The sequence below is a fragment of the Phalangium opilio genome, unplaced genomic scaffold (assembly GCF_054372755.1).
Source record: "Phalangium opilio isolate 3A_F unplaced genomic scaffold, DU_Popi_V2 ptg000105l_1, whole genome shotgun sequence".
In the NCBI taxonomy this organism is placed as follows: domain Eukaryota; kingdom Metazoa; phylum Arthropoda; class Arachnida; order Opiliones; family Phalangiidae; genus Phalangium; species Phalangium opilio.
This window is the reverse complement of record NW_028324207.1, coordinates 11,570,350-11,595,242: the sequence shown is the minus strand read 5'-3', so window position 1 is coordinate 11,595,242 and position 24,893 is coordinate 11,570,350. Positions and strand designations below refer to the sequence as shown.

At 40.3% G+C, this 24,893-nt stretch overlaps 2 protein-coding genes and 1 long non-coding RNA gene across 8 annotated transcripts; all 3 read right to left on the bottom strand.

Annotated features, from left to right (window-relative positions):
- Positions 1-7,248: 7,248 nt before the first annotated feature.
- Positions 7,249-15,139, bottom strand: LOC149629996 (uncharacterized). 2 transcript variants are annotated; one of them, XM_089851666.1, is made up of 2 exons: positions 15,011-15,139; positions 7,249-8,491 (listed from the first exon to the last, which is right to left on the bottom strand). In XM_089851666.1, exon 2 carries the CDS (start codon positions 8,412-8,414, stop codon positions 7,866-7,868), a length of 549 nt encoding a protein of 182 aa, XP_089707792.1. In that variant the 5' UTR covers positions 8,415-8,491; positions 15,011-15,139; the 3' UTR covers positions 7,249-7,865. The 2 variants fall into 2 exon arrangements, with proteins under 2 accessions (XP_089707792.1, XP_089707793.1); XM_089851667.1 differs by lacking the exon at positions 15,011-15,139 and adding an exon at positions 11,754-13,518.
- LOC149629995 (uncharacterized) lies at positions 14,000-16,892 on the bottom strand. 5 transcript variants are annotated; one of them, XR_016374429.1, is made up of 3 exons: positions 15,671-16,344; positions 14,095-15,223; positions 14,000-14,059 (listed from the first exon to the last, which is right to left on the bottom strand). It is a non-coding gene; the product is annotated as an uncharacterized LOC149629995 (long non-coding RNA). The 5 variants fall into 5 exon arrangements; XR_016374432.1 differs by lacking the exon at positions 14,000-14,059 and adding an exon at positions 16,734-16,892 and having other exon boundaries at positions 14,066-15,223; positions 15,671-15,762; XR_016374430.1 differs by lacking the exon at positions 14,000-14,059 and having other exon boundaries at positions 14,066-15,223; positions 15,671-15,762; positions 15,833-16,346.
- A 5,339-nt stretch (positions 16,893-22,231) lies between these two features.
- LOC149629994 (uncharacterized) lies at positions 22,232-24,205 on the bottom strand. The gene has a single exon (XM_089852056.1). The coding sequence runs from the start codon at positions 23,948-23,950 to the stop codon at positions 22,232-22,234; it is 1,719 nt and encodes a 572-aa protein (XP_089708182.1). The 5' UTR covers positions 23,951-24,205.
- Positions 24,206-24,893: the final 688 nt, after the last annotated feature.

Here is a 24,893-nt window from a genome sequence, read left to right as displayed (position 1 = left end):
GAAATAGTGAGCAGCATTAATCATGTCCTGAGCTATGAGAATGAACAGTATGACTGTTGACTGAAGTACACTAGACATTACATCATTTTGCATAACCACGAGTAAAAATCTAACTGTCCCTACTTAATTTTCCGCCATTTTTTTAAAACGTATCCACTGCGAAGCATGCCGGGCACAAATGAGGGAACCTTTTAAAACTCAATGTCATACACATACTCTCTCAAAAGTAATTAATGTAATGATAAAATGTTTTGGGGGAATGGAATTGTGCCCGAAAACCCGAGATAAGTAAATTTTTGAAATTGATTACCTGTAAAATAAGTTATTTCAACGGAAAACGGTAATGGAACGTTGCTTTTTCTTAAGCATGCCTTTAAGTTTCAATTAAAAGAAAAATTAATATCTGATCCTTCAGTCAAGTGATAACCTCAGTCTTATCGATACTTTTTAGGACTTGATTCTAATCAAGACATTTTTGATTAATAATATGTTAGCTCCCTAACATAATATTAACTCATGGCTGTACAAAAATATTTTCTTAAGGGATTATAAATAATTACTTCAAAATTCTCAAAATATAGGGCTTTATAGGACGATTTGTGAAATTATAGGATAAAAGAGGAGTTTTCCCGCTCTAATCTAGGAGTTTTCCCGCTCCAATCTCGGAGTTTTCCCGCTCCAATCTAGGAGTTTTCCCGCTCCAACCTCGGAGTTTTCCCGCTCCAATCTAGGAGTTTTCCCGCTCCAATCTCGGAGTTTTCCCGCTCCAATCTCGGAGTTTTCCCGCTCCAATCTAGGAGTTTTCCCGCTCCAATCTAGGAGTTTTCCCGCTCCAATCTAGGAGTTTTCCCGCTCCAATCTCGGAGTTTTCCCGCTCCAATCTCGGAGTTTTCCCGCTCCAATCTCGGAGTTTTCCCGCTCCAATCTCGGAGTTTTCCCGCTCCAACCTCGGAGTTTTCCCGCTCCAATCTCGGAGTTTTCCCGCTCCAATCTCGGAGTTTTCCCGCTCCAATCTAGGAGTTTTCCCGCTCCAACCTCGGAGTTTTCCCGCTCCAATCTCGGAGTTTTCCCGCTCCAATCTAGGAGTTTTCCCGCTCCAATCTAGGAGTTTTCCCGCTCCAACCTCGGAGTTTTCCCGCTCCAATCTAGGAGTTTTCCCGCTCCAATCTCGGAGTTTTCCCGCTCCAATCTCGGAGTTTTCCCGCTCCAATCTAGGAGTTTTCCCGCTCCAATCTCGGAGTTTTCCCGCTCCAATCTAGGAGTTTTCCCGCTCCAATCTCGAAGTTTTCCCGCTCCAATCTCGAAGTTTTCCCGCTCCAATCTAGGAGTTTTCCCGCTCCAATCTCGGAGTTTTCCCGCTCCAATCTCGGAGTTTTCCCGCTCCAATCTCGGAGTTTTCCCGCTCAATACAAGATCGGATCAACCAAGTGTACAGATTTCAAATTAAACGTTACGACATAGTCGAGAGGGGAAAAAGATTATTAAAAATATTATAAAGACGCCCAATTAAAAAGGGATTTAAATGAAGGCTACTTTGACATCGAGTCTCGACATCCAAGGTCTGGAACCCTGGATCGAAATCAAAACGAATTTAACACCCAACTTTTCCGCGGACCTTTCATAGAATAACACGTGTACGATTGATTTCTTTTCGCAAACAAAACAAGACTTAAAATTATTATTTCAAAACGGTAAAGTCGCTGATTTTTTTTATCAATAATGGTCATTATTATCTGGCCATTCTAAAGATTTCCTCTAAAAGAGAGACTAAAATAAATCTTAATTGGCAGTGCATGGGATACCGTTAAAGTACTATAGCTTCCATCTCAACAATAAGTACACATTAAGTATTACAAGCACGCGATAAATCAAAGCGGATTCAGCCCACTTACCAGTATATTTTTTGCCATATTGCAGCCTCACTTACAGCTCGCAAGAAATTTCCATCTTGAAGTCATTCAGTCAAATAACGACCTGAAATTGAAACAAAACGTAAATTAGAAAATTTAGAAATATCTTAAACTTCACCATCCCTTTAAAACAACAAAAAAAGCTATAATAAACAACACAAAAATAGTGGCAACATCCCAAGCCTACTACTACACCATGAGTTAATAATATGTTAGCTCCCTAACATAATATTAACTCATGGCTGTACAAAAATATTTTCTTAAGGGATTATAAATAATTACTTCAAAATTCTCAAAATATAGGGCTTTATAGGACGATTTGTGAAATTATAGGATAAAAGAGGAGTTTTCCCGCTCTAATCTAGGAGTTTTCCCGCTCCAATCTCGGAGTTTTCCCGCTCTAATCTAGGAGTTTTCCCGCTCCAATCTCGGAGTTTTCCCGCTCCAATCTAGGAGTTTTCCCGCTCCAATCTAGGAGTTTTCCCGCTCCAACCTCGGAGTTTTCCCGCTCCAATCTAGGAGTTTTCCCGCTCCAATCTCGGAGTTTTCCCGCTCCAATCTAGGAGTTTTCCCGCTCCAATCTAGGAGTTTTCCCGCTCCAATCTCGGAGTTTTCCCGCTCCAATCTCGGAGTTTTCCCGCTCCAATCTCGGAGTTTTCCCGCTCCAATCTCGGAGTTTTCCCGCTCCAATCTCGGAGTTTTCCCGCTCCAATCTCGGAGTTTTCCCGCTCCAATCTAGGAGTTTTCCCGCTCCAATCTAGGAGTTTTCCCGCTCCAACCTCGGAGTTTTCCCGCTCCAACCTCGGAGTTTTCCCGCTCCAATCTCGGAGTTTTCCCGCTCCAATCTCGGAGTTTTCCCGCTCCAATCTAGGAGTTTTCCCGCTCCAACCTCGGAGTTTTCCCGCTCCAATCTCGGAGTTTTCCCGCTCCAATCTAGGAGTTTTCCCGCTCCAATCTAGGAGTTTTCCCGCTCCAACCTCGGAGTTTTCCCGCTCCAATCTAGGAGTTTTCCCGCTCCAATCTCGGAGTTTTCCCGCTCCAACCTCGGAGTTTTCCCGCTCCAATCTAGGAGTTTTCCCGCTCCAATCTCGGAGTTTTCCCGCTCCAATCTCGGAGTTTTCCCGCTCCAATCTAGGAGTTTTCCCGCTCCAATCTAGGAGTTTTCCCGCTCCAATCTCGGAGTTTTCCCGCTCCAATCTAGGAGTTTTCCCGCTCCAATCTAGGAGTTTTCCCGCTCCAACCTCGGAGTTTTCCCGCTCCAATCTAGGAGTTTTCCCGCTCCAATCTCGGAGTTTTCCCGCTCCAATCTCGGAGTTTTCCCGCTCCAATCTAGGAGTTTTCCCGCTCCAATCTAGGAGTTTTCCCGCTCTAATCTAGGAGTTTTCCCGCTCCAATCTCGGAGTTTTCCCGCTCCAATCTAGGAGTTTTCCCGCTCCAATCTAGGAGTTTTCCCGCTCCAACCTCGGAGTTTTCCCGCTCCAATCTAGGAGTTTTCCCGCTCCAATCTCGGAGTTTTCCCGCTCCAATCTCGGAGTTTTCCCGCTCCAATCTAGGAGTTTTCCCGCTCCAATCTAGGAGTTTTCCCGCTCCAATCTAGGAGTTTTCCCGCTCCAATCTCGGAGTTTTCCCGCTCCAATCTCGGAGTTTTCCCGCTCCAATCTCGGAGTTTTCCCGCTCCAATCTCGGAGTTTTCCCGCTCCAACCTCGGAGTTTTCCCGCTCCAATCTCGGAGTTTTCCCGCTCCAATCTCGGAGTTTTCCCGCTCCAATCTAGGAGTTTTCCCGCTCCAACCTCGGAGTTTTCCCGCTCCAATCTAGGAGTTTTCCCGCTCCAATCTAGGAGTTTTCCCGCTCCAACCTCGGAGTTTTCCCGCTCCAATCTAGGAGTTTTCCCGCTCCAATCTAGGAGTTTTCCCGCTCCAATCTAGGAGTTTTCCCGCTCCAATCTAGGAGTTTTCCCGCTCCAATCTAGGAGTTTTCCCGCTCCAATCTAGGAGTTTTCCCGCTCCAATCTAGGAGTTTTCTGGTTCTAGTAGTGATACGGGGATGTCCTTTGAGTATGTTATAGATCAATTTGTCCCCCATCCAACCATACTATAAACTTAGGGCTACGACAAACAGGGGCCAAGTAATTAAGCAAAACGTAAACAAACAAACCCTCCATAGGAATTGCATTAGACCCAACTTTGCGGCCTCGTAACTCTGGGTCTAGTAGAGTTACGGGGATGTAAATAATGTGACCTTGACACAAATGTTCGGATAATTATAAAGGTAATTACATATCCCAAGCAAAAAAAAAAAAAAAAAAAACTTCGCGGTTTCGAACCTGTAGACTTCCGGGAGTGAGGCGGACATGATAACCACTGCACTACAGATATGTTCTGATGTTTGATCGAAAATACATTCCAAATATTTAAGCAAAACGTGAACAAACAAACCCCTCCATAGGAAATGCATTAGACCCAATTTTGCAGGCTCGTAACTGTGGGTCTAGTAGAGATACGGGGATGTCCTTTGAGTATGTTATAGTTAAATTTGTCCCCCATCTAACTATACTAAAGACTTTGGGCTGCGACAAACAGGGGCCAAGTAATTAAGCAAAACGTAAACAAACAACCCCTCCATAGGAATTGCATTTTAGACCCAACTTTGCAGCCTCGTAACTCTGTTTCTACTAGAGATACGGGGATGTCCTTTGAGTATGTTATAGCCCAATTTGCTCCCCATCTAACCATACTAAAAACTTTGGGCTACGACAAACAGGGGCCAAGTAATTAAGCAAAACGTAAAGAAACAAACTCCTCCATAGGAAATGCTTTAGACTATACTTTGCAGGCTCGTAACTCTGTTTCTACTAGAGATACGGGGATGTCGTTTGAGTATGTTATAGCCCAATTTGTCCCCCATCCTACTATACCAAAGGTTTGGGGTTGCGTCATATAGGGGCCGAGAAATTAAGCGAAATATTCAAAAACATGCCATAAAAATAGCGTGACACCCAACTTTAGAGTCTCGTAACTCTGGTTCTAATAGACATAGGGGGATGTCCTCTGAGTATGTTATAGTCCAATTTGTCCCCCATCCAACCATACCAAGAACATAGGGCTACGACAAACAGGGGCCGAGATATTAAGCAAAATGTTCGTCAACGTATGGTATCTTCTCACCTTTATTTGCTATGTTACTTATGATTTTAGCACTGAACTTTGTAGGCTCATAACTCTCGTTCTATTAGAGATACGGGGATCTCCTTTGGATATGTTATAGTACTCTTTGCTCCCCATACAAGGATACTTTAAACTTGAGGCTACCTCAATATCGTCGTCAACTTATTTTTTGTCTCACTTATTGTTAGGAGGTTACTTTTGATTTTTGAAAATAAACTTTGCAGGCTCGTAACTCTTTTTCTAGTAGAGATACGGGGATGTCCTTAGGATATGTTATAGTCCAATTTGTCCCCCATCTAACCATACTAAAAACTTTGGGCTACGACAAACTGGGGCCGAGTACTTAAGCAAAACGTAAAGAAACAAACCCCTCCATAGGAAATGCATTAAACTAAATTTTGGAGGCTCGGAACTCTGGTTCTACCAGAGATACGGGGATTTAAATAATGTGACCTTGACACAAATGTTCGGATAATTATAAAGGTCTTTACATATCCCAAGCGAAAAAAAAAACTTCGCGGTTTCGAACCTGTGGCCTTCCGTGAGTGAGGCGGATGTGTTAACCACTACACTACAGATATGTTATTATGGGTGACCGAGAATACAGGGCCGAGTAATTAAGGAAAAAGTAAAGAAACAACTCCTTCCATAGGAATAGCATTAGACCCAACTTTGGAGGCTCGTAACTCTGGTTCTAGTAGAGATAAGGGGATGTCCTTTGAGAATGTTATAGTGCAATTTGTCCCCCATCTGACCATACTAAAAACGTAGGGCTACGACAAACATGGGCCAAGTAATTAAGCAAAACGTAAACGAACAACCCCTCCATAGGAAAAGCGTTTGACCCAATTTTGGAGGCTCGTAACTCTGGTTCTAGTAGTGATACGGGGATGTCCTTTGAGTATGTTATAGATCAATTTGTCCCCCATCCAACCATACTATAAACTTAGGGCTACGACAAACAGGGGCCAAGTAATTAAGCAAAACGTAAACAAACAAACCCTCCATAGGAATTGCATTAGACCCAACTTTGCGGCCTCGTAACTCTGGGTCTAGTAGAGTTACGGGGATGTAAATAATGTGACCTTGACACAAATGTTCGGATAATTATAAAGGTAATTACATATCCCAAGCAAAAAAAAAAAAAAAAAAAAAACTTCGCGGTTTCGAACCTGTAGACTTCCGGGAGTGAGGCGGACATGATAACCACTGCACTACAGATATGTTCTGATGTTTGATCGAAAATACAGGCCAAATATTTAAGCAAAACGTGAACAAACAAACCCCTCCATAGGAAATGCATTAGACCCAATTTTGCAGGCTCGTAACTGTGGGTCTAGTAGAGATACGGGGATGTCCTTTGAGTATGTTATAGTTAAATTTGTCCCCCATCTAACTATACTAAAGACTTTGGGCTGCGACAAACAGGGGCCAAGTAATTAAGCAAAACGTAAACAAACAACCCCTCCATAGGAATTGCATTTTAGACCCAACTTTGCAGCCTCGTAACTCTGTTTCTACTAGAGATACGGGGATGTCCTTTGAGTATGTTATAGCCCAATTTGCTCCCCATCTAACCATACTAAAAACTTTGGGCTACGACAAACAGGGGCCAAGTAATTAAGCAAAACGTAAAGAAACAAACTCCTCCATAGGAAATGCTTTAGACTATACTTTGCAGCCTCGTAACTCTGTTTCTACTGGAGATACGGGGATGTCCTTTGAGTATGTTATAGACCAATTTGTCCCCCATCCAACCATACTATAATCTTAGGGCTACGACAAACAGGGGCCGAGTAATTAAGCGAGTCTCGTAAGTCTGGATCCACTAGAAGCGCTATAGCCCATTCGATAGGTAATTAAAAGCAGATTCCTCTGTTGGTAAAGGAGTTAGGGGCGAGCGAGTTTCAACGATGTGAACTTTTGGTTTTTCTATCTATACACTTTTGATAAAACCCTTCCAAATTTCTTCAGGATAATGTAATTACTTTTCTATTTAGTATCAACTTTGCAAGCCAGATCCTTCTTAATTCCTCTCAATCCCGTTTCAAAGGGCTAAGTAATTAATTGTCTTAAAGTAATTAATTAAGCTAACTTTGGAGAATTACGAACTAAGTTTATAAAACGCTTATTTATTGTTGACGGGGGAAGTTTGTAAAAATGCACTGAAACTAAAAGACGCGTTCTTTAACATTTTATTCACAAATTTAAACAATTGCAACGGCTTAAAAATTTAAACAGTTTACGAAATTTAAAATATTTTACGTAACCATTAGGTGGCAATTTACATTAAAATTTATTACATTAAAAAATAGTAATAAAGATTAAATTAACGCAAAACAATTAATGGAATGATAAAAAGTTATAATTAATTGAAACAATAATATTTAAATTAAAAGAAAATTTAAAAATTTAAAATTTAAATACAATACAAAAAATTTTATGAACATTATTTAATTACTTTGTTCGGCATGGACCCTCGATTTCACCTTCTGCATGTTACGTTCACTTTTGCACAGATTTCTCCACTTATCATAAAGCTGTTGACTGGATCCTTTAATCCGGTATTCTCGGGCTATTTTCGACCAGCAGCGACCATAATTTTGTACGCCAATAAACAGCGGGTCTTCCTCGTCCTCTGTCCAAGGCGTCCTGCTTTGTTTGGTCTTAGGCTTCGGCTTCGATGTACCCGGTTGGCCGCCTTTTCTTGAAGCGTCATCGCTATCGATGTGGCTTAATTATGGGCTAGACCATCTTGTTTCTACTCAAACGAGGTATTTTATAGAGTTTCATAAGTACTGATCACATACGAAGGGTTTTTCACCTCTGTGAATGCGTTGATGCGCGATCAAATTACCCTTCTGCGTGCTTGAAAAAACACACTGATCACACTTGAACAGTTTTTCACCGCCATGAATACGTTGATGAACGATCAAATTACACTTCTGCGTGCTTGCATAGTCACACTGATCACATACGAAGGGTTTTTCAGCTCTGTGAATGCGTTGATGCGCGATCAAATTACCCTTCTGCGTGCTTGAAAAGTCACACTGATCACATACGAAGGGTTTTTCACTTCTGTGAATGCGTTGATGCGCGATCAAATTACCCTTCTGCGCGCTTGAAAAGTCACACTGATCACATACGAAGGGTTTTTCACCACTGTGAATACGTTGATGCGCGATCCAATTACACTTCTGCGCGAATCCACGGTCACACTGATCACACTTTAACAGTTTTTCACCGCCATGAATGCGTTTATGTTTGATGAAATTGTACTTATCCTTGCAAGAATAGTCACATTGTTCACATTTGAAGCCCTTTTCTTCTTTACCCATTCTAACGCGACGTTGTAGAGCCTTTTTATATTCAGTTGAATATTTGAAGCCCTTTTTACGTTTCTTCTTCAATTTCCCTACAAAAAATATAAACCATAAACATCACCTTCTCAAAATAATTTTTGTTCAATCGTTTTAACTTATTGCCAGATCTAACTTATGTTTAAGAATGTAGGACTGATTTAATTACTAAAATAAGAGGTTCAAAATTTTTATGACATTTGTTGTAAGTTCCTCCATGTGGAGGTTAGACAGTTCCCGTAATCTTACCCCTAACGACATAAGGACATGATCTCTCTAAGGGCCCAAGCGCATCTATTAGCAAAAACATCTAGTTCTGCTAGATGTGACGTAGATTTTGTATAGGGGCTCCTTCCGAATTTTTCGTCAAATTCGCGGGAGAGAAAAATAATTTTCAAAATCAGCCACGACCGATATCCTAAGCCGGTCGTGGTCTAGACGCGAGCTTTGAGATAACGCTCCCAAGCGGTTGGGAATCAAACTAAAACAGGCGGGGAGGCGAGAGAGGAAGGACTGAGGGGAAAAAATAAGTAAGAGAATTTCCAGAACCCCCCAGCTCTCTCAGACACAAGAGGTAAATTCGCGCTTAGTAAAAATCACGAAGAGCTGTCGTGAGAAATCTTTGAAGGAGGGAAAAATGTTCAATGCCGGATTACTCTGCAGCGAATGCGCTCGGCCTCTGTTTAGGCTATACAATTATTATACCACTTGAGATGAGACGGATAGCTGACCAAATCGGACATACATACATCTCAACCGTAACATAGAATCTTGGGCCCTTAGAGAGATGATCTCCTTATGCTAACGATTATAATGGAGTTGCAGACTTGCAGGCAATCATTTGATGATGAATAGCGAAATTCCGTGAACATTTAGCCCCCCCCTCCCCAAAAAATAATCCGTAAACCCTACCAAAAAATTGCTGTTAGCAACGTAAAATTCTGTAGCAATATATTAAAATTTTTAAACATCAAACAGTAAAATTTAGAAGAAAAAAAATCAGATGGAGACAAGAAAAATGTTTCATGTTCTTTCGAAGGGAGTCCCAGTAGTGTGTTCTAAAAGCTAACCACAACTAAAAATAAACCTAAGACGAGTGAAAATCCTACATAATCGGTTCCGTAGTCTTTATACATAAAAGGTTGTATATCTTTAAAATACGAATAATTTCACGTTGACACAAATTTACTAATAGTTTTAAAGGTCTACACATTTTGCAATGAACCCATTATGCAATTTTTAGCCACATCGTAGTATACGATAGGCTCTTAGTTTGACCCGAGCCGCAGTATTACTGGCCGGGGTTTTCGCTTTCGTTATCGTCAGATTTTAGCGTAAATGGAACCAATAGTGGTAGCTGAGCTCAGTTAGAGATTCTATTTTAATTAAAAAAAACTTTTCACACCGCACCCGGGAATTGAACCCGGCTGGCTGGCGCAGCAGTAAGACACGCTACCACTGTGGGGTCGGACACTTCTGATTTATTGTTTAGGGTCTTTGAATTTTTTCTTTTTATTTATGCGCTAATTAAATAGATAACGATGTGGCTACTATTAAGTCCCAGCCCTTGGGCCATCTTGTTTATATTAAATTCTTATAATAACTTTAAAATAGTTTGCCCAGATTTAGCCCCCCCCCCAAATTTCAAACCCTAGCGACGCTACTGGCAACGCTGGAACATTAACCGACGTTGCAATTTTCATAAACTCGAGAAATTTTCCCCGATAAAATAAAATATCCGTTGACATTGATCAAATTCCCTGATCTACTTGGCCTATTTATAAATTCCCTGACATTCCCTGATCTGTGGCAACCGATACCGAATCATGTACTAATTAGTATGTACTTGGCCAAGTGCCACGTAATTAGCCTTAGCCATTATACACAAAGCCGTTTCAGGCCTAAATGGACTTGAAATTAAAAATGGACAAACTAATGACGCCCCTATTCTTATCAAAAGTAGTCCACGGAATCCCTAGCTGCCCTGCGCCAACGAAACTTTCGCGTAATGAGATGTTTAACAAAGTTCTAAGATGAATTGGGATAGGTACAAAACTAGAAGATTTCGTACTAAACGTAGTACCATCATAAGTCTATTATGTAGGGTCCCCATAAGTTTTGAGACAAAGACAATTTAGGTCATAAGCAAATGCCCCTAATGAAGGTAAGGAAATTTCATCGCCCCCTGGCGGATTCTAGAGGTACCACGAAGCGGAAATGAAATAATCCAAGTTCGTATTGCGCGTGTCTTAGTCTTAAAGATTGAATCGTAGGCAGCCGTTTAAAAATGGCGGCGGCCAGGAACGCAGCTAACTAAAGTTATATTTATATTTAAATGAAGGAGTGCATTTAATTAACAGAGAAAGAGATAGAATGCATTCAATATTAGTAGAAAACAATTTGCACGAAAAGTAGATTATCTTCTTAACACCGTTGAAGATGTTCAATCTGAGGTTAAGCCTTGCCATTTAAAGTCTAATCGAGAAAAACTGCCAGATAAATTACCTCAGACAGTTAACTGAAAGTGTAGCTTGTTTTCATGTTGTAACTTAACTTAGTCCTCCACGTAAAGATAACAATGACCGCTTTTATTATATTTAAAGTATGCGACATGAATTTACCAATTAAACAGCAATGTAAACGGTACCCGCCCCCCCCCTTCCCCAATTGGTGAAAAAGTTGAAAGTCCTATCCAAACTTCCGGTGGTATAAGCATGGATGAAGGATGCGCGTGAAAAACATTCGACGCTCAACAGGATGTGCAACTCCCTTTACTAAAAAGTAGACAAGTCGATACTAGCGCGGCCTGGCTACCAGCGCTGGAAACCCTCGCGGGAAAAATAAAAAATACTGGACACGAGAAAAAAAACACGCGCTACTGTCGTTTTTTTCCTTAGCGTCGTCTGCTAGAAGCAAAACAGTGTTTTTTTCTTATGTCCAGTATTTTTTATTTTTCCCGCGAGGGTTTCCAGCGCTGGTAGCCAGGCCGCGCTAGTATCGACTTGTCTACTCTTTAGTAAAGGGAGTTGCACATCCTGTTGAGCGTCGAATGTTTTTCACGCACATCCTTCATCCATGGTATAAGCAAACAGCCTAGGAACTAGAGATGGCGCTTTTATCGTACCCGCCAAATTTTCAAAATGCTAATACGAGTACAGTGCCGCCGGCAGTATAGGACCTAATTGGGGACTCATACTTATGGGGACCTTACATAATAGACTTATGGTAGTACCAGTACACTAGGCTCTTTCTGTTCTACCCATAAAGAACGCGGCTATTCAACCTTGTCCCCTCGTTATGAATTTCAAAAACACATACCTGTATTTTGGAAATCTTTGCGTCAATTTTGACTGAGTGACGAATCTCTTGCATTTGCTGAAATGTCACCAGTGCACTTTCATACTGGAACTCCTTCACCAACCTTCTGGCTTCCCTTTTAAGTTGAATGTAACGTTCCTTGTCACGGTTAACATCATCCTGCTCCAGATCCGACATGATAGTGTGCTGTGTGCTCTACGAAACAAAATTTTAAATGATTTAAATCACTGTTCCCATGTCTTAAATAACCAGTCAGAAGCAGAGCCCACTCGATCACGCGCTCACGGACGCGAGCGACTCGGCTACCAGGGCCTGAAATAAGACAGGTTTACAAGTCCAAAACCGGTTTTTTAATTGCTCGGAGTCGGCTACAGCAGCCTGGAAAAAAGTCACCCCAGCGCCGTCTACAATAAACTGGTTTTTTCGACCATTTACCCCTTACCCTATCCTAAATTTTTTACGTATACAAATTTAATAAATATTTAGATAGTTCAACCCTTTTTGAACTGTACGATTAAGATTCCCTACAAAAAATTCGGAATTACCAAAACAATGGTGTCAGACCATTAATGGAATTGAATGGACTCCAAAAAAGACATTTGCGGTGATCATTTTTGTCAAGTTGACTATCACGAAAGCTCAAAAATACATATACTATCGGCATAAGGACATTATCTCTCTCTAAGGGACCAAGATTCTATGTTACGGTTGATATGTATGTATGTCCGATTTGGTCAGCCATCCGTCTCATCTCAAGTGGTGTAATAATTGTAAAGTCTAAACAGAGACCGAGCGCATTCGCTGCAGAGTAACCCGGCATTGAACATTTTTCCCTCCTTCAAAGATTTCTCACGACAGCTCTTCGTGATTTTTACTAAGCGCGAATTTACCTCTTGTGTCTGAGAGAGCTGGGGGGTTCTGGAAATTCTCTTACTTACTTTTCCCCTCAGTCCTTCCTCTCTCGCGTCTCGCCACTCGCCTCCCCGCCTGTTTTAGTTTGATTCCCAACCGCTTGGGAGCGTTATCTCAGAGCTCGCCTCTAGACCACGACCGGCTTAGGATATCGGTCGTGGCTGATTTTGAAAATTATTTTTCTCTCCCGCGAATTTCACGAAAAATTCGGAAGGTACAAAATCTACGTCACATCTAGCAGAACTAGATGTTTTTGCTAATAGATGCGCTTGGGCCCTTAGAGAGATGATGTCCTTATGCTATCGGTTAATGTAGTTCCTTCTCTGTTTTTACTCGAATCTAGCAATTTACTTTCATTATCATAGCGGTTTCTAAACATTTCCTATCTATAATACGAAGTTATAGCAGACGATTATCTACCATTGGGTCGAATCCCATTGGATCGAATGTCTCGTTCGACCGAATCCCATTAGACCGAATACCGCAATTTGGGCGGTTTTCCAATCATGAATTTTCCTTTCAATCCTATTTTTCTATTGATTTTCCTATTAAACTTCTTGTTATTGCAGAAAATACTAAACCAAACGTAACCTAATATAACAGTAATGTTTTGGAAAAGGCATATTTTTGGAGAAGTCAATGAAGCTAAATTTCATTATTTTGGAAAAGGCGTAACATTGTTAAATGATTTATAAATTATTACTAACCTAATTTAACCAAACCTAACCTAACATAGAAGTAATGTTTTGGAAAAGGCATATTATTTGAGAAGTCAATGAAGCTAAACATCAATATTTTGGAAAAGGCGTAACATTGTTAAATGAATTATAAAATATTACTAACCTAACCTAACCTAACCAAACCAAAACAAACCTAACCTAACATAACAGTAATGTTTTGGAAAAGGCATATTATTTGAGAAGTCAATGAAGCTAAATTTCAATATTTTGGAAAAGGCGTACCATTGTTAAATGATTTACAAAATATTACTAACCTAACCTAACCTAACCTAACCTAACCAAACCTAACCAAACCTAACCAAACGTAACCTAACCTAACCAAACCTAACCAAACCAAACCTAACCTTACCTAACCAAACCTAACCTAACCAAACCAAACCAAACCAAACCAAACCTAACCAAACCAAACCAAACCTAACCTAACCAAATCAAACCAAACCAAAGCTAACCTAACCTAACCTAACCTAACCAAACCTAACCTAACCTAACCTAACCAAACCTAACCTAACCTAACCTAACCTAACCAAACCTAACCAAACCTAACCTAACCTAACCTAACCAAACCTAACCAAACCTAACCTAACCTAACCTAAACTAACCTAACCTAACCTAACCTAACCTAACCTGACCAAACCTAACCTAACCTAACCTAACCTAACCTGACCAAACATAACCTAACCTAACCTAACCTAAAAATAAAATTGATTTTCTTATTAAACTTCTTGATACTGCAGCAAATAATATGTGTTCACCAATAACATTCTTCAATAAATTTCAGAAAATAACTTCCATTTTTGGAAATTGTCTAACCCTAACCTAACCATACCTAACGTAATCTAACCTTACCATTAAGAGATCTCCCTCCCAAGTACTGACGGCGCTCGATGCTGCTTAACTTCTTCGATCATCCAAATCACTTTATCCATTGCGCTACTGGAGCCCGGCAACTCAAGGAAAACGCTATGATTTTATATGTGTAAACCCATCCCATTCAGTCGAAAGCTCTTCCATATAAATATTCCCATTCAGTAGAAAATCGCTCTTTGGGCTATAAATTGTTTTTAATTTGGCTACAATTTTAGAAATTTGAATTCGATCCAACGGGATTCTATCCAATAGGATATTACCATAGCAGACGCCATAGTAACAAATATGTATTTTTTAAGTGAAATAGATAAAGTTATCCATCCGTCCCATAATTTCAAAAACGATGGTCGCGCGAGCGCGAAAACCCGATATCCAAATAGAACTCTAGAAGGATATATGTTCTGAACTCAATGGCCACTATCCCTAACCGGAGGAGACGAACATTTTGCTCAGTTACTCGGTCCCTGTTTGTCCTAGCCCTAAGTTTTTAGTGCGGTTGGATGGGGGGCAAATAGGACTATAACATACTCCTAGTATGAACCAGAGTTACGAACCTCGAAAATGTATTGCTAAAAATCTCAACTAAACGATGTGGCTTAATTATGGACTAGACCATCTTGTTTCTACTCAAAGGAGGTATTTTATAGAGTTTCATAGCTCAATCGGGGATAGATGCAATTTTAGAAGTGGCGCATGCGTATTTCAGTGAAAAATAATTCAAAGATGATATAATTTTACCGGACTGACGGTGTTATCACCAAACCGGTGGATCCACACACGGTTAGGTTCCGCTTCAGGCTGTCCAATGTCCAGCCCAAAGAAAACGAAACCGGTAAGATCCACGCATCGTTCGTGTTTGATTCTAGGTGACCAGTGTCCGGCCTGTTGATTACCATACCTGGCCACCAAGAATCTTGTCCAAACGATGTGTCCGTGCCCAGAGTCCGGAGTCTAAAGTAAATAAATAAATAAATAAGTAAATAAATAAGTTAATAAATAAAATAAATAAATAAATAAAATAAATAAGTTAATTAATAAAATAAATATAATAAATATAATAAATAAATTAAATAAATAAATATAATAAATAAAATAAATAAATAAATAAATAAATATATAAATAAATAAATAAAAAAAAATAAAATAAATAAGTTAATAAATAAATAAATAAGTAAAATAAATAAGTTAATTAATAAAATAAATAAAATCATTAATGGGGAAAACAATCCTATTTAATAATAATAATAATAATATTGTCACGGGACTTAATTTTAAACTATGTGGATTTTCACAAAAAAAAATAATAAAATATGTCAGGCAAATATTTTCGCTCTTAATTCACTCTTAGTAATTTAGGTAATCAAATAAATTAAAACTTTTTAATTAATAGTTACTTACCAGAAGAGAAGTTTTAGCCCAATCAGGGAAAATTAACTGACCATAGTCATCAACGCACGACATGTTTGATGCTTGCAAACTTTAAATCTAAACTAAAGACACAAACACGAGCCAAATATATAAGGCAAAGAAAACCCACCAATTCCATAAAGTATAATTTACATTACTGGTTTTCAGGAAGTCTGTTTTTAATTAGTTCTTAGGAAAAGGAAAAAGGTGGAGGTCCAAAGGATACAAGATAAAATAGTACGCCCCTCTTTTTTCTTACTTTTCTTTCAGAGGAAACCAAGGCTTGAATTTATACCTTATCTTTTTAGTTTCCTCAACACGCCAACTTATACTCCCACTTTATCATAGGTTAATAATTTCCTGTATAAGTTTCTAAGAAGGACCTCCTGTAGCCTAAACTTAATATCTCGGCCCCTGTTTGTCGTTGCCCTAAGTTTATAGTATGGTTGGATGGGGGACAAATTGGACTATAACATACTCAAATGAATTCCCCATATCTCTAGTAGAAACAGAGTTACGAGCCTGCAAAGTTTATTTTCAAAAATCAAGTAACCTAATAACAATAAGTGAGGCAAAAAATAAGTTGACGATATTGAGGTAGCCTCAAGTTTAAAGTATCCTTGTATGGGGAGCAAAGAGTACTATAACATATCCAAAGGACATCCCCGTACCTCTAGTAGAACCAGAGTTACGAGCCTGCAAAGAATAGTCTAAAGCTATTCCTATGGAGGGGTTTTTTGTTTACGTTTTGCTTAATATCTCGGCCCCTGTTTGTCGTAGCCCTAAGTTTTTAGTATGGATGGATGGGGGACAAAGTGGACTATAACATACTCTTAATAGGTGGCATTAGAAACTTTTTACAAATTTCAATGGAAGAAAATTCTGCTTACATGGCCTTAATGGAGAGTTTCATACTTATAGGGAGCTCTATATTTATTTTCTTATGGTATAATTTATATTACTGGTATATATTTCCCCCGGTTTTCAGGAAGTCTGTTTTTAATCAGTTCTAAGGAAGGAAACCAAGCTCCATAACGAAGGCTTGAATTTATACCTTATCTTTTTAGTTTCCTCAACACGCCAATATTAAACTTTTACTCCCACTTTATCATAGGTTAATAATTTCCTCTATAAGTTTCTAAGAAGGACCTACTGTCTCCTAAGCTTAATATCTTGGCCCTTGTTTGTCGTAGCCCTAAGGTTTTTAGTATGGTTAGATGGGGGACAAATTGCACTATAACATATCCAAAGGACATCCCCGTATCTCTAGCAGAAACAGAGTTACGAGCCTGCAAAGTATAGTCTAATGCAATTCGTATGGAGGGGTTTGATTGTTTACGTTTTGCTTAATTACTTGACCCCTGTTTGTCGTTGCCCTAAGTTTTTAGTATGGTTGGATGGGGGACAAATAATAGCGCCAACATTTAAAAATTTTGTAATGGCACGTGCAGCCTTTTACTGTGCTAAAGTCTCGTGACTACGATCTTCCCAACAATTCTTAAGCTGGGCTTTTGTTTTCGAATTTAATTAATTTTAAGGGGTCATCCGTAAATGATCCTTATCATAACTTTTAAACGGTGGCCTGGATGACAAAATTCCATAGAACATTTTCGACTTAAAATCGCTCATAGAACCCGCAGTAGTTCGGTTATACCACCATTTTAGAATAACCCTGTATAGGAGCATTTTTAGTCCTATATTTTCCTATAAAAACACTTGATTTTATCTCCTATAAAATCCTATAATTCCGGAAAAAAATTCCTATTTTTTCTATAAGGAGTTTAAATTTAAGAGTGGGCTCCCTGCCAAGGAGCATAGATAACACTACGATATACTGTAAGGTTGTATGTCCATAAACAGGCTAATCCTTTCTATGCGCAACGACAGAATCTTGTTGTTCGCGATTTTTACTATTAGCTCTATGGCCAGTTTCATACTTCCCCCCGAAGGAGGGTTATTATGAACTCCTGATATTACCTTGTGCTTATAGTGTCGAACTTATGGATATTACCTTGTGTTTATAGTGTCGAACTTATGGATATTTCCTTGTGTTTATAGTGTTGAACTTATTGTTATTGCCTTATGCTTATAGTGTCGAACTTATTGTTATTACCTTATGCCTTCAGTGTCGAACTTATGGATATTACCTTATGCTTATAGTGTCGGACTATTAGTAATTTAGTAACGGGCGTTGGCGATATTTGATTCTCTTTGCCAAGCAGCCATTGAAAAATTATTCCCTCTGACCGGTATATTAGGGGATATTTCACTAGAAGTATATTTATTGTAGTAGGGATAGCGAGAGTACGTAAACGATGTGGCTTAATAATGGGCTAGACCATCTTGTTTTCAATTATGGACAGTCTGGGACATCAACTTCCTCTGGTCCAAAACCAGTTTATTAATTCCTTGGACTAGTTTTTTTTAATTCAAAAAGTGGGGGTTACTGGTCCTCGGGACCAGTTTATTAATTGCAAATCTATAGGAGAACAAAGGCGGGGACCAGTCCGGAGACCAGTTTATCATTTAGGACACTAGGGGGTCACTGGTCCCAAGGACTTGTTTAAAAAATATCCTTATTTCCCAGACTGATTATGGAACATTTCGAAATTTTATTGTTCCAGTGTCCTTTGCTTATTTCCGGCCCCGGAAAACGACATGAATCGAGAAGAGTCGTCTGCTTCGAGTTCTTCAAATTGGTTCCTTAAACCAAAGAAAATATTGGACTATCGTCAAACTTTTCCAGCGCGTGACTCGGTGAGTAGCGAACTGCCGATGTGGAATTGTTCTAGTATTTGGATTTCGACGAAGAGTAAAATGTGGGAGCTAGCGCGCAGTGCTCGCGTTGCGTCAACAATCGGCAATTGGCATTTGCGTGAATAGAAGAGGATGACAGGCGATGATCTATGGAGGATGATACAAAGGGGGTAAGCCTTGGTTTATTTCAATTTGGGGAACACTATTTTGCACGAGGGGGGATAAGATTAATTTTGATGGTGAATTCAAAGTACGAGATGGTCGCCCGTCCATTCCTGGACCACTCAACTTAATTAAAATTGGCGTTACTTCTACATCAATGCAAAGCCCTAAACCCTCGATTGCTTACCCCAGGAAGGTGAACGCTAGTTTCGCCAAGGGTGATGCGAAATCTGAGATAAATCGGCCAGCGCGCTAACTGTGGAACGGCCGAGGTTGGGTGGGACGCCAAGAAAAGGGGGAGGAATAGCCGGACTCAATTGTAATGGGTCAAGAGGAACCGATTACAATTGAGTCCGATTATTCCCCCCCCCCTATTTCTGGTGTCCCACCCAACCTGAGCCGTTCCACAGTTAGCGCGCTGGCCAATTTCTCTCAGATTTCGCATTCCTTCCCACCCCATCATCATCCTTGGTTTCGCTGTCAGAGTGAGGGACGTGACCCTTAAAAATGAAAATGGAACAAGTGCAGTTTAGAGGGCACTTGTCCATATTCGTGTTCTGTTCTGTTCAGCACCCTCAAATTAGCTTGAAACCACTGAAACATTTTAAGAAAAACTGAAAAATAATGTTTTTAAAATAAATGTTTTTTTCGAATGGCACTCTTATCTTAACCAAACCCCCATGATTCACCACCATCCGGGAAGAGCCCATGTTCTTCTGAGAACCACATTTCATAGAAAAATTTCAAAATTACATAGGAAAAGTCATGGTACTTCTTCTGATTAGGTTGAAAAATAGTTTCGTTAAAGGCCGACTTCCAGCAGCGAAAAGGGTTCTAGCGAACTGAAAATCGAGCATCGAGACTAACAATGAAGCGACCGTGCCGATTTTCGAATCCCCTCTGGGGTTAAAAGATGGAAGGGTTCTCGCTAACTGAGAGCCGTGCAATGTGGTTGGTTCTAGCGAACTGAAGATACGCGATAGAGAATTTCCTTCAGGGGGAAAGCAAAAATTCGAGAGGAAATAAATTGAAAAGGATTTCTATTGTTCATCTTCAGTTCGCTAGAACCTCCACATTGCACGGCTGTCAGTTAGCCAGAACCCTTCCATATTTTGACCCAGCGAGCCTTTGGAACGGTCGCTCCATTGTTAGACTCGATTCTCGGTTTTCAGTTCGCTAGAACCCTTTTCGCTGCTGGAAGTCGGCCTTTAAACGAACTATTTTGGTGGAAAAAGAAACATGATAAGTAGGCCTAATTCTTTCAAGTAATTTATGTTGCCTTTAAAACTGAAAATTATAATATCTGTTACTTCACCCAAATGATTTTGACCACTTATCTTTTAATTTTCAAGGCTTTGTTATCAAAGACACTTTTTTTATTAATTGGAAGTTTTATTCATTGCCAAGTTAAGATTAGTTTAGGCGCAAGGACCTTGGGTTTAAAATTGACAGAATTAAAATTATAATTTCACCAAAAATTAAACTTAAAAATAACATTGGAAATAATTAATTCTACGATAATTCAAAAAGTCCTGGAATATTTTGGAAAATCCCAGGAAACTAAAGGGATAGTAGCAGAGATCTGCACGAGCGAGCCCGGCCCGGTATTTAGCATTTTGAAAAAGTCCGCAACCCTAGTATATAGTTTGTTTTCCGACCCGGCCCGTTACATGCATTGACCAAGCGCGACCCGGCCCGACCGATTGCAAGAATTGACCAGCCACCTTGCTATTTTTTTTACATATCATCAATGAGTTGCATTCCTATTTGCTTTAGCGTTGAAAAGCCAGACCCGACCGGCCCGATAAATTTTTCAATTTTGGAAAGCCTGGTCTCTGGATAATAGCGCTCAATTTTATAAAAATCATTAAAAGGTTTCAAATAATTGAAAATATTAAACATTGAGAAACTACGCCTAGTTAGGTTTGATCAATTCTTATTTGAAACAAAATTTAAAGTTTCGATTTTTGCTCTCCTAAATCTTTCAATCAAATTTAATCGTTACAAAAAATATATATTTTAATTTTCATAGAAAAAACTCTTAAATTCATGAGAAAAAGACGAATAAATTTCGCAAATAATCTGATTCTTTCGTTCTTGAAAATGCCCATTAAGTTCGCTGGACATTATTTAGAATGAACGGAAAATTAATTCTTCGTTGCATTTGCGAATTAAAAAAGGTTAATGAATTATTTACAAAGTTGAAATATTTGGCGAAAAAGGTAATTCGAAATGATTGAGTTATTTGGTCCGGAATTATCGCGAAACCTTAAACGGGTAGTTCTTGAAAAAGTTCACCAAGACTCGCGACACAAATTAATAAAATGTTAAAAACTAATTTAAATATTTTAAAATCCGTAAATGGTTTAATTGTTCGTGAATCTCGTCACTAATTCTTGAAATTGTTCAAAATAAATAAAGACTAATAAATTGCAAATGGCGTCAATTCGTCAAATTGTCGAATCCCGAATTGGGGAAATGAATAACGGAAGTTTGTGAAGGCGGTCCAATGATGAGGGAGGTCAAAGTTCGTTCGTGGTTAAAGTGTAGAAGAGGGAAGACTCTTTTAAGGACACCGTTTAGTCGGGGGAAGAAGGTGGTGTCCAGTTGTCGGGACAGTGGTCGAATTGGCCGATAACAATTCCAGATGAAGGGAAAGTGAAAGGAACCACGAGAAAGAACTGCGAGAAAATTCTCAAAGGGAGAATGAACTGTCCACTTAAATCTAAAAAGATTTAATAATGGTCGTCTGTCCATTTTCCCTTGACCACAATGTCCTTGTTCACCAAACAGAGCCTATCTCCTCAGTAGAAGAGGGAGGGGGTTAGGTTTGGATTAAGGTAAATATTGGGTTTAGGTATAATTATGAGGTTAGGTTAGATGAGGGGTAAGGTTGGTTTGGTTTAGGATTAAGGTTGGTGGGTTATAAGAGGTTTCCCCTTCCCCGAGGTCAGGCTTCCTGAGTTGGTGCGGTCACTTTGCTTCTCTTAGGAAGGGGGTCAAAATGGGAAGCGTAGTTCTTTCCCGTGGTCTTTCACTCGCTCAAACTCTTAAGGTTCATTTTCCTTCATTTGTAATTGATATATCTCGACCTCATCCGTCTGGACGTCTGACGCTACGATGACTTGAAGTTGTCAAACTTGTGGCGTTTCACGTCTGGAATGGTGCCACGCATACACGTTCTTTCTTCTCCGCAACAGATATCATTAGCGACGCTGATCCTAAAAAAAGAAAGGGAAGAACGCGTCAATAGGATAAGTTCCAATTGTTTGTCTTCCCTCACATAAAAGGCTCGACGAACAACGTTGCGCTTGGTGCCTTATTTTTAAAATATACCTTATTTTTGGGTGCATTGCAAACACCATTCAGTATTTGTTAATTTTGGTTACGACTTTAGTTGTGTGAAACAAGGAAATATCGCACAGTTTGATCGCGACTCAACTCACCATTTAGATGAAACTCAACGCTTGTTCGATGAGATGTTGATGTTGGCTTGTCCGGCGTCGGCTGCATAGTTGTGGTTGATTACTTATACTGGCGCGTAGACGTTGGCAAAGTTTGTCTCTATTTGCAGTAGCGCCATAAATTATTTTTTTTATCAATGGATTGCGTAGTTTGATCTAAACTCACCATTTAGAAGTTGATGTTATTCCCTTGTCCGCCTTCCACGGATACGTTCACCGTCCCGTAGAAGTTAGTGGTGATTATTTCAGTGTTCAATTGACTAATCAGTTTACGTAGGCTTTCAATCTCAATGACCAGTTTCTTGTTTTCATCACTCAGCTCCGCGTTGCGATCGGTCAGCTCCGTGTTGCGACTGGTCAATTCTTCGACCTGGTTCTCGAGTTGCCGAATGATGGCCTTCAGACAAGCTATTTCGGCGTCCCTCTCGGAGATTTTCGTTTCCAGCCGATTTCTCAGTTCCTTTATTTCGGCCTCCTTTTTCCGATCGTAGCTGTCTTTTTCGGCCAAGAGAGACGCGATGAGTTGATTCCTCTTACTTAAGGACTCTGTCAGTTCGACCGTAAGTTGTTCTTGGATCTTGATGTCGTCGCTCGAGGAGCCCGCGGTGTTGGTCAGAGATCTGTTCAGTCGGCTCGTTAGTTCCAATCGTTCTCGCTTCAATTCGTCAATCTCTGCCGCTTTCTCTTTGTCCGACTCCTCTTTCTCACTCTTGACCCTTGACAGTTGGCCTTCCAGTTTGGTCACTTGTTCGTTCAAGCTCGATACACTCGCTCGAAGTTTCCAAATCTCTTTCTCCCGTTCAGAGCCACTTGACTTTTCTGTTTGACCGGATCTCGATTCCGCCGCCCCGCTCTTCGCTCCTTCATTCGAAATTTCTCTTTCTTTGGCCTTCCTTTTTTCGTGATCATCAAACAATTTTTCAATTTCTTTTTTAACGGAATCTTTCGCGTAGGACGAGGCAGTGCGACCAGCATTGTTAGTCAAGTGGATGTCGGCGCCGTTTTCCAGCAACAATCTGATGACGTCCAAGTGACCCATATAGGAAGCCATGTACAAGGGTGTGAAGCCATCTTTATCGGCCTGATTGACTTGCGCCCCATTTTGGATCAAGTGAGCGACGACGTCCAAATGACCATTCTGGGAAGCGAAGTGCAAGGGTGTGAAGCCATCTTTCAGTGCCTGATTGACTTGCGCCCCGTTTTTCATCAAGTATGTGGCGACATCTAAGTGACCATTCTCAGAAGCGATTAACAAGGGTGTGACGCCATCTTCATCGGCCCGATTGACTTGCGCCCCATTTTGGATCAAAGGAGTGACGACATTCAAATGACCATTCTTTGAAGCGAAGTACAAGGGTGTGAAGCCATCTCCATCGGCCTGATTGACTTGCGCCCCATTTTGGATCAAGTGAGTGACGACGTCCAAATGACCATTCTGGGAAGCGGTGGACAAGGGTGTGATGCCATATTTTTGTGCCTGATTGACTTGCGCCCCATTTTGGATTAAGTGAGTGGCGACTTTCAAGTGACCATTCCGGGAAGCGGCGAGCAAGGGTGTGACGCCATTATTATTGGCCTGATTGACTTGGGCCCCGTGTTGGATCAGATGAGTGATGACGTCCAATTTGCCTTCCCAGGATGCCAAGTATAAGGGTGTTCTGCCTTCATTGTCGATCGCCTCAATTCGAGCTCCTTTTCCAAGAAGTAGTTTGACGATTTCTACATGTCCATTTTGGGCAGCGAAGTGTAAAGCCGTGCCACCATTTTCCTCCTCCTGCTTGTCGGGGTCTTCCCCTCTCGCTAATAATGTCTTTACTCTATTTACGTCACCATCCCGCGTAGCTTCGTGAATATTCGTTGAATCCCGTTTTCTTCTGAACCACTCCATCAGTTTCCAATTGTTTGATTCCTAAGAAAGTTCTTGATTCATCTCGAGAGGGCGATTGTGGACCTCAATTTTAAGGGTGGCAGATTGGTGACTGCGTAATTCGGGACATTGTTCCTCCCAACACATTCCCGTATTTACACGGGAAAGTACACTAATGGCTGGTGACGTCAGGGACAGGGAAGTAACAGTGTTCGGGAGCTCCATCGTGTTGCTCGTTGTCGGTTGACGCTCATTTCATTTCAGCGCGTTCGCATTTCGAGTCTGAAAACATTAAAGAAAAGCCGTCAAAACCCAACATTGAAGAGCTCTAGCATATTTCATCTAAAATTGATCAACTGATAGAGATCTCGTTCTAAACTGCACTCACTTGGATTGAAATGGTCCATTAGGCTGGGGACTTTCAGCGGCGTGTCGGTGTTTTTCGTTGAAAATGTCTCCATTGACCTCAAATTCTTGTTTTTCCAACTCGAGAAACGGTCGTCCGCTGTAAGACAGATGAATCAGTGATTTGGAACCTTCAACATTCGCAATTACTCGATTCGACGTAGTTTGCTCGAACTAAAATTGTCTCTGTCGTGAAATTACCTGGAAAATGTCTTTGACGCAGTTTAGAGAGGCCGAAGACTCCGTTGTTTCATTAGAGATGGCCGCGGGTCATTGAAATCCCTGGAATATACATTGAGTTTTGTAATTGACCGCCAAAAAATGCCTCAAAATTAAAAATATTTTAGCCAGGGAAGGCAATTTGATTTCAGTGGAAAACAACAGTTCTTGGGTTTACGAGAATTGCAAAATTGCGCGATAAATTTGTGTTTAAAAGATAATTGTTCAAATGAAGAGTTGACTTGTTTGTAACTCAATGACATTCATAAGAAATATCCCTATTGACATTGACAACTAGCTTTTGAGCTAAAGAATAATTAGGGAAATAAAATTGAAGGGA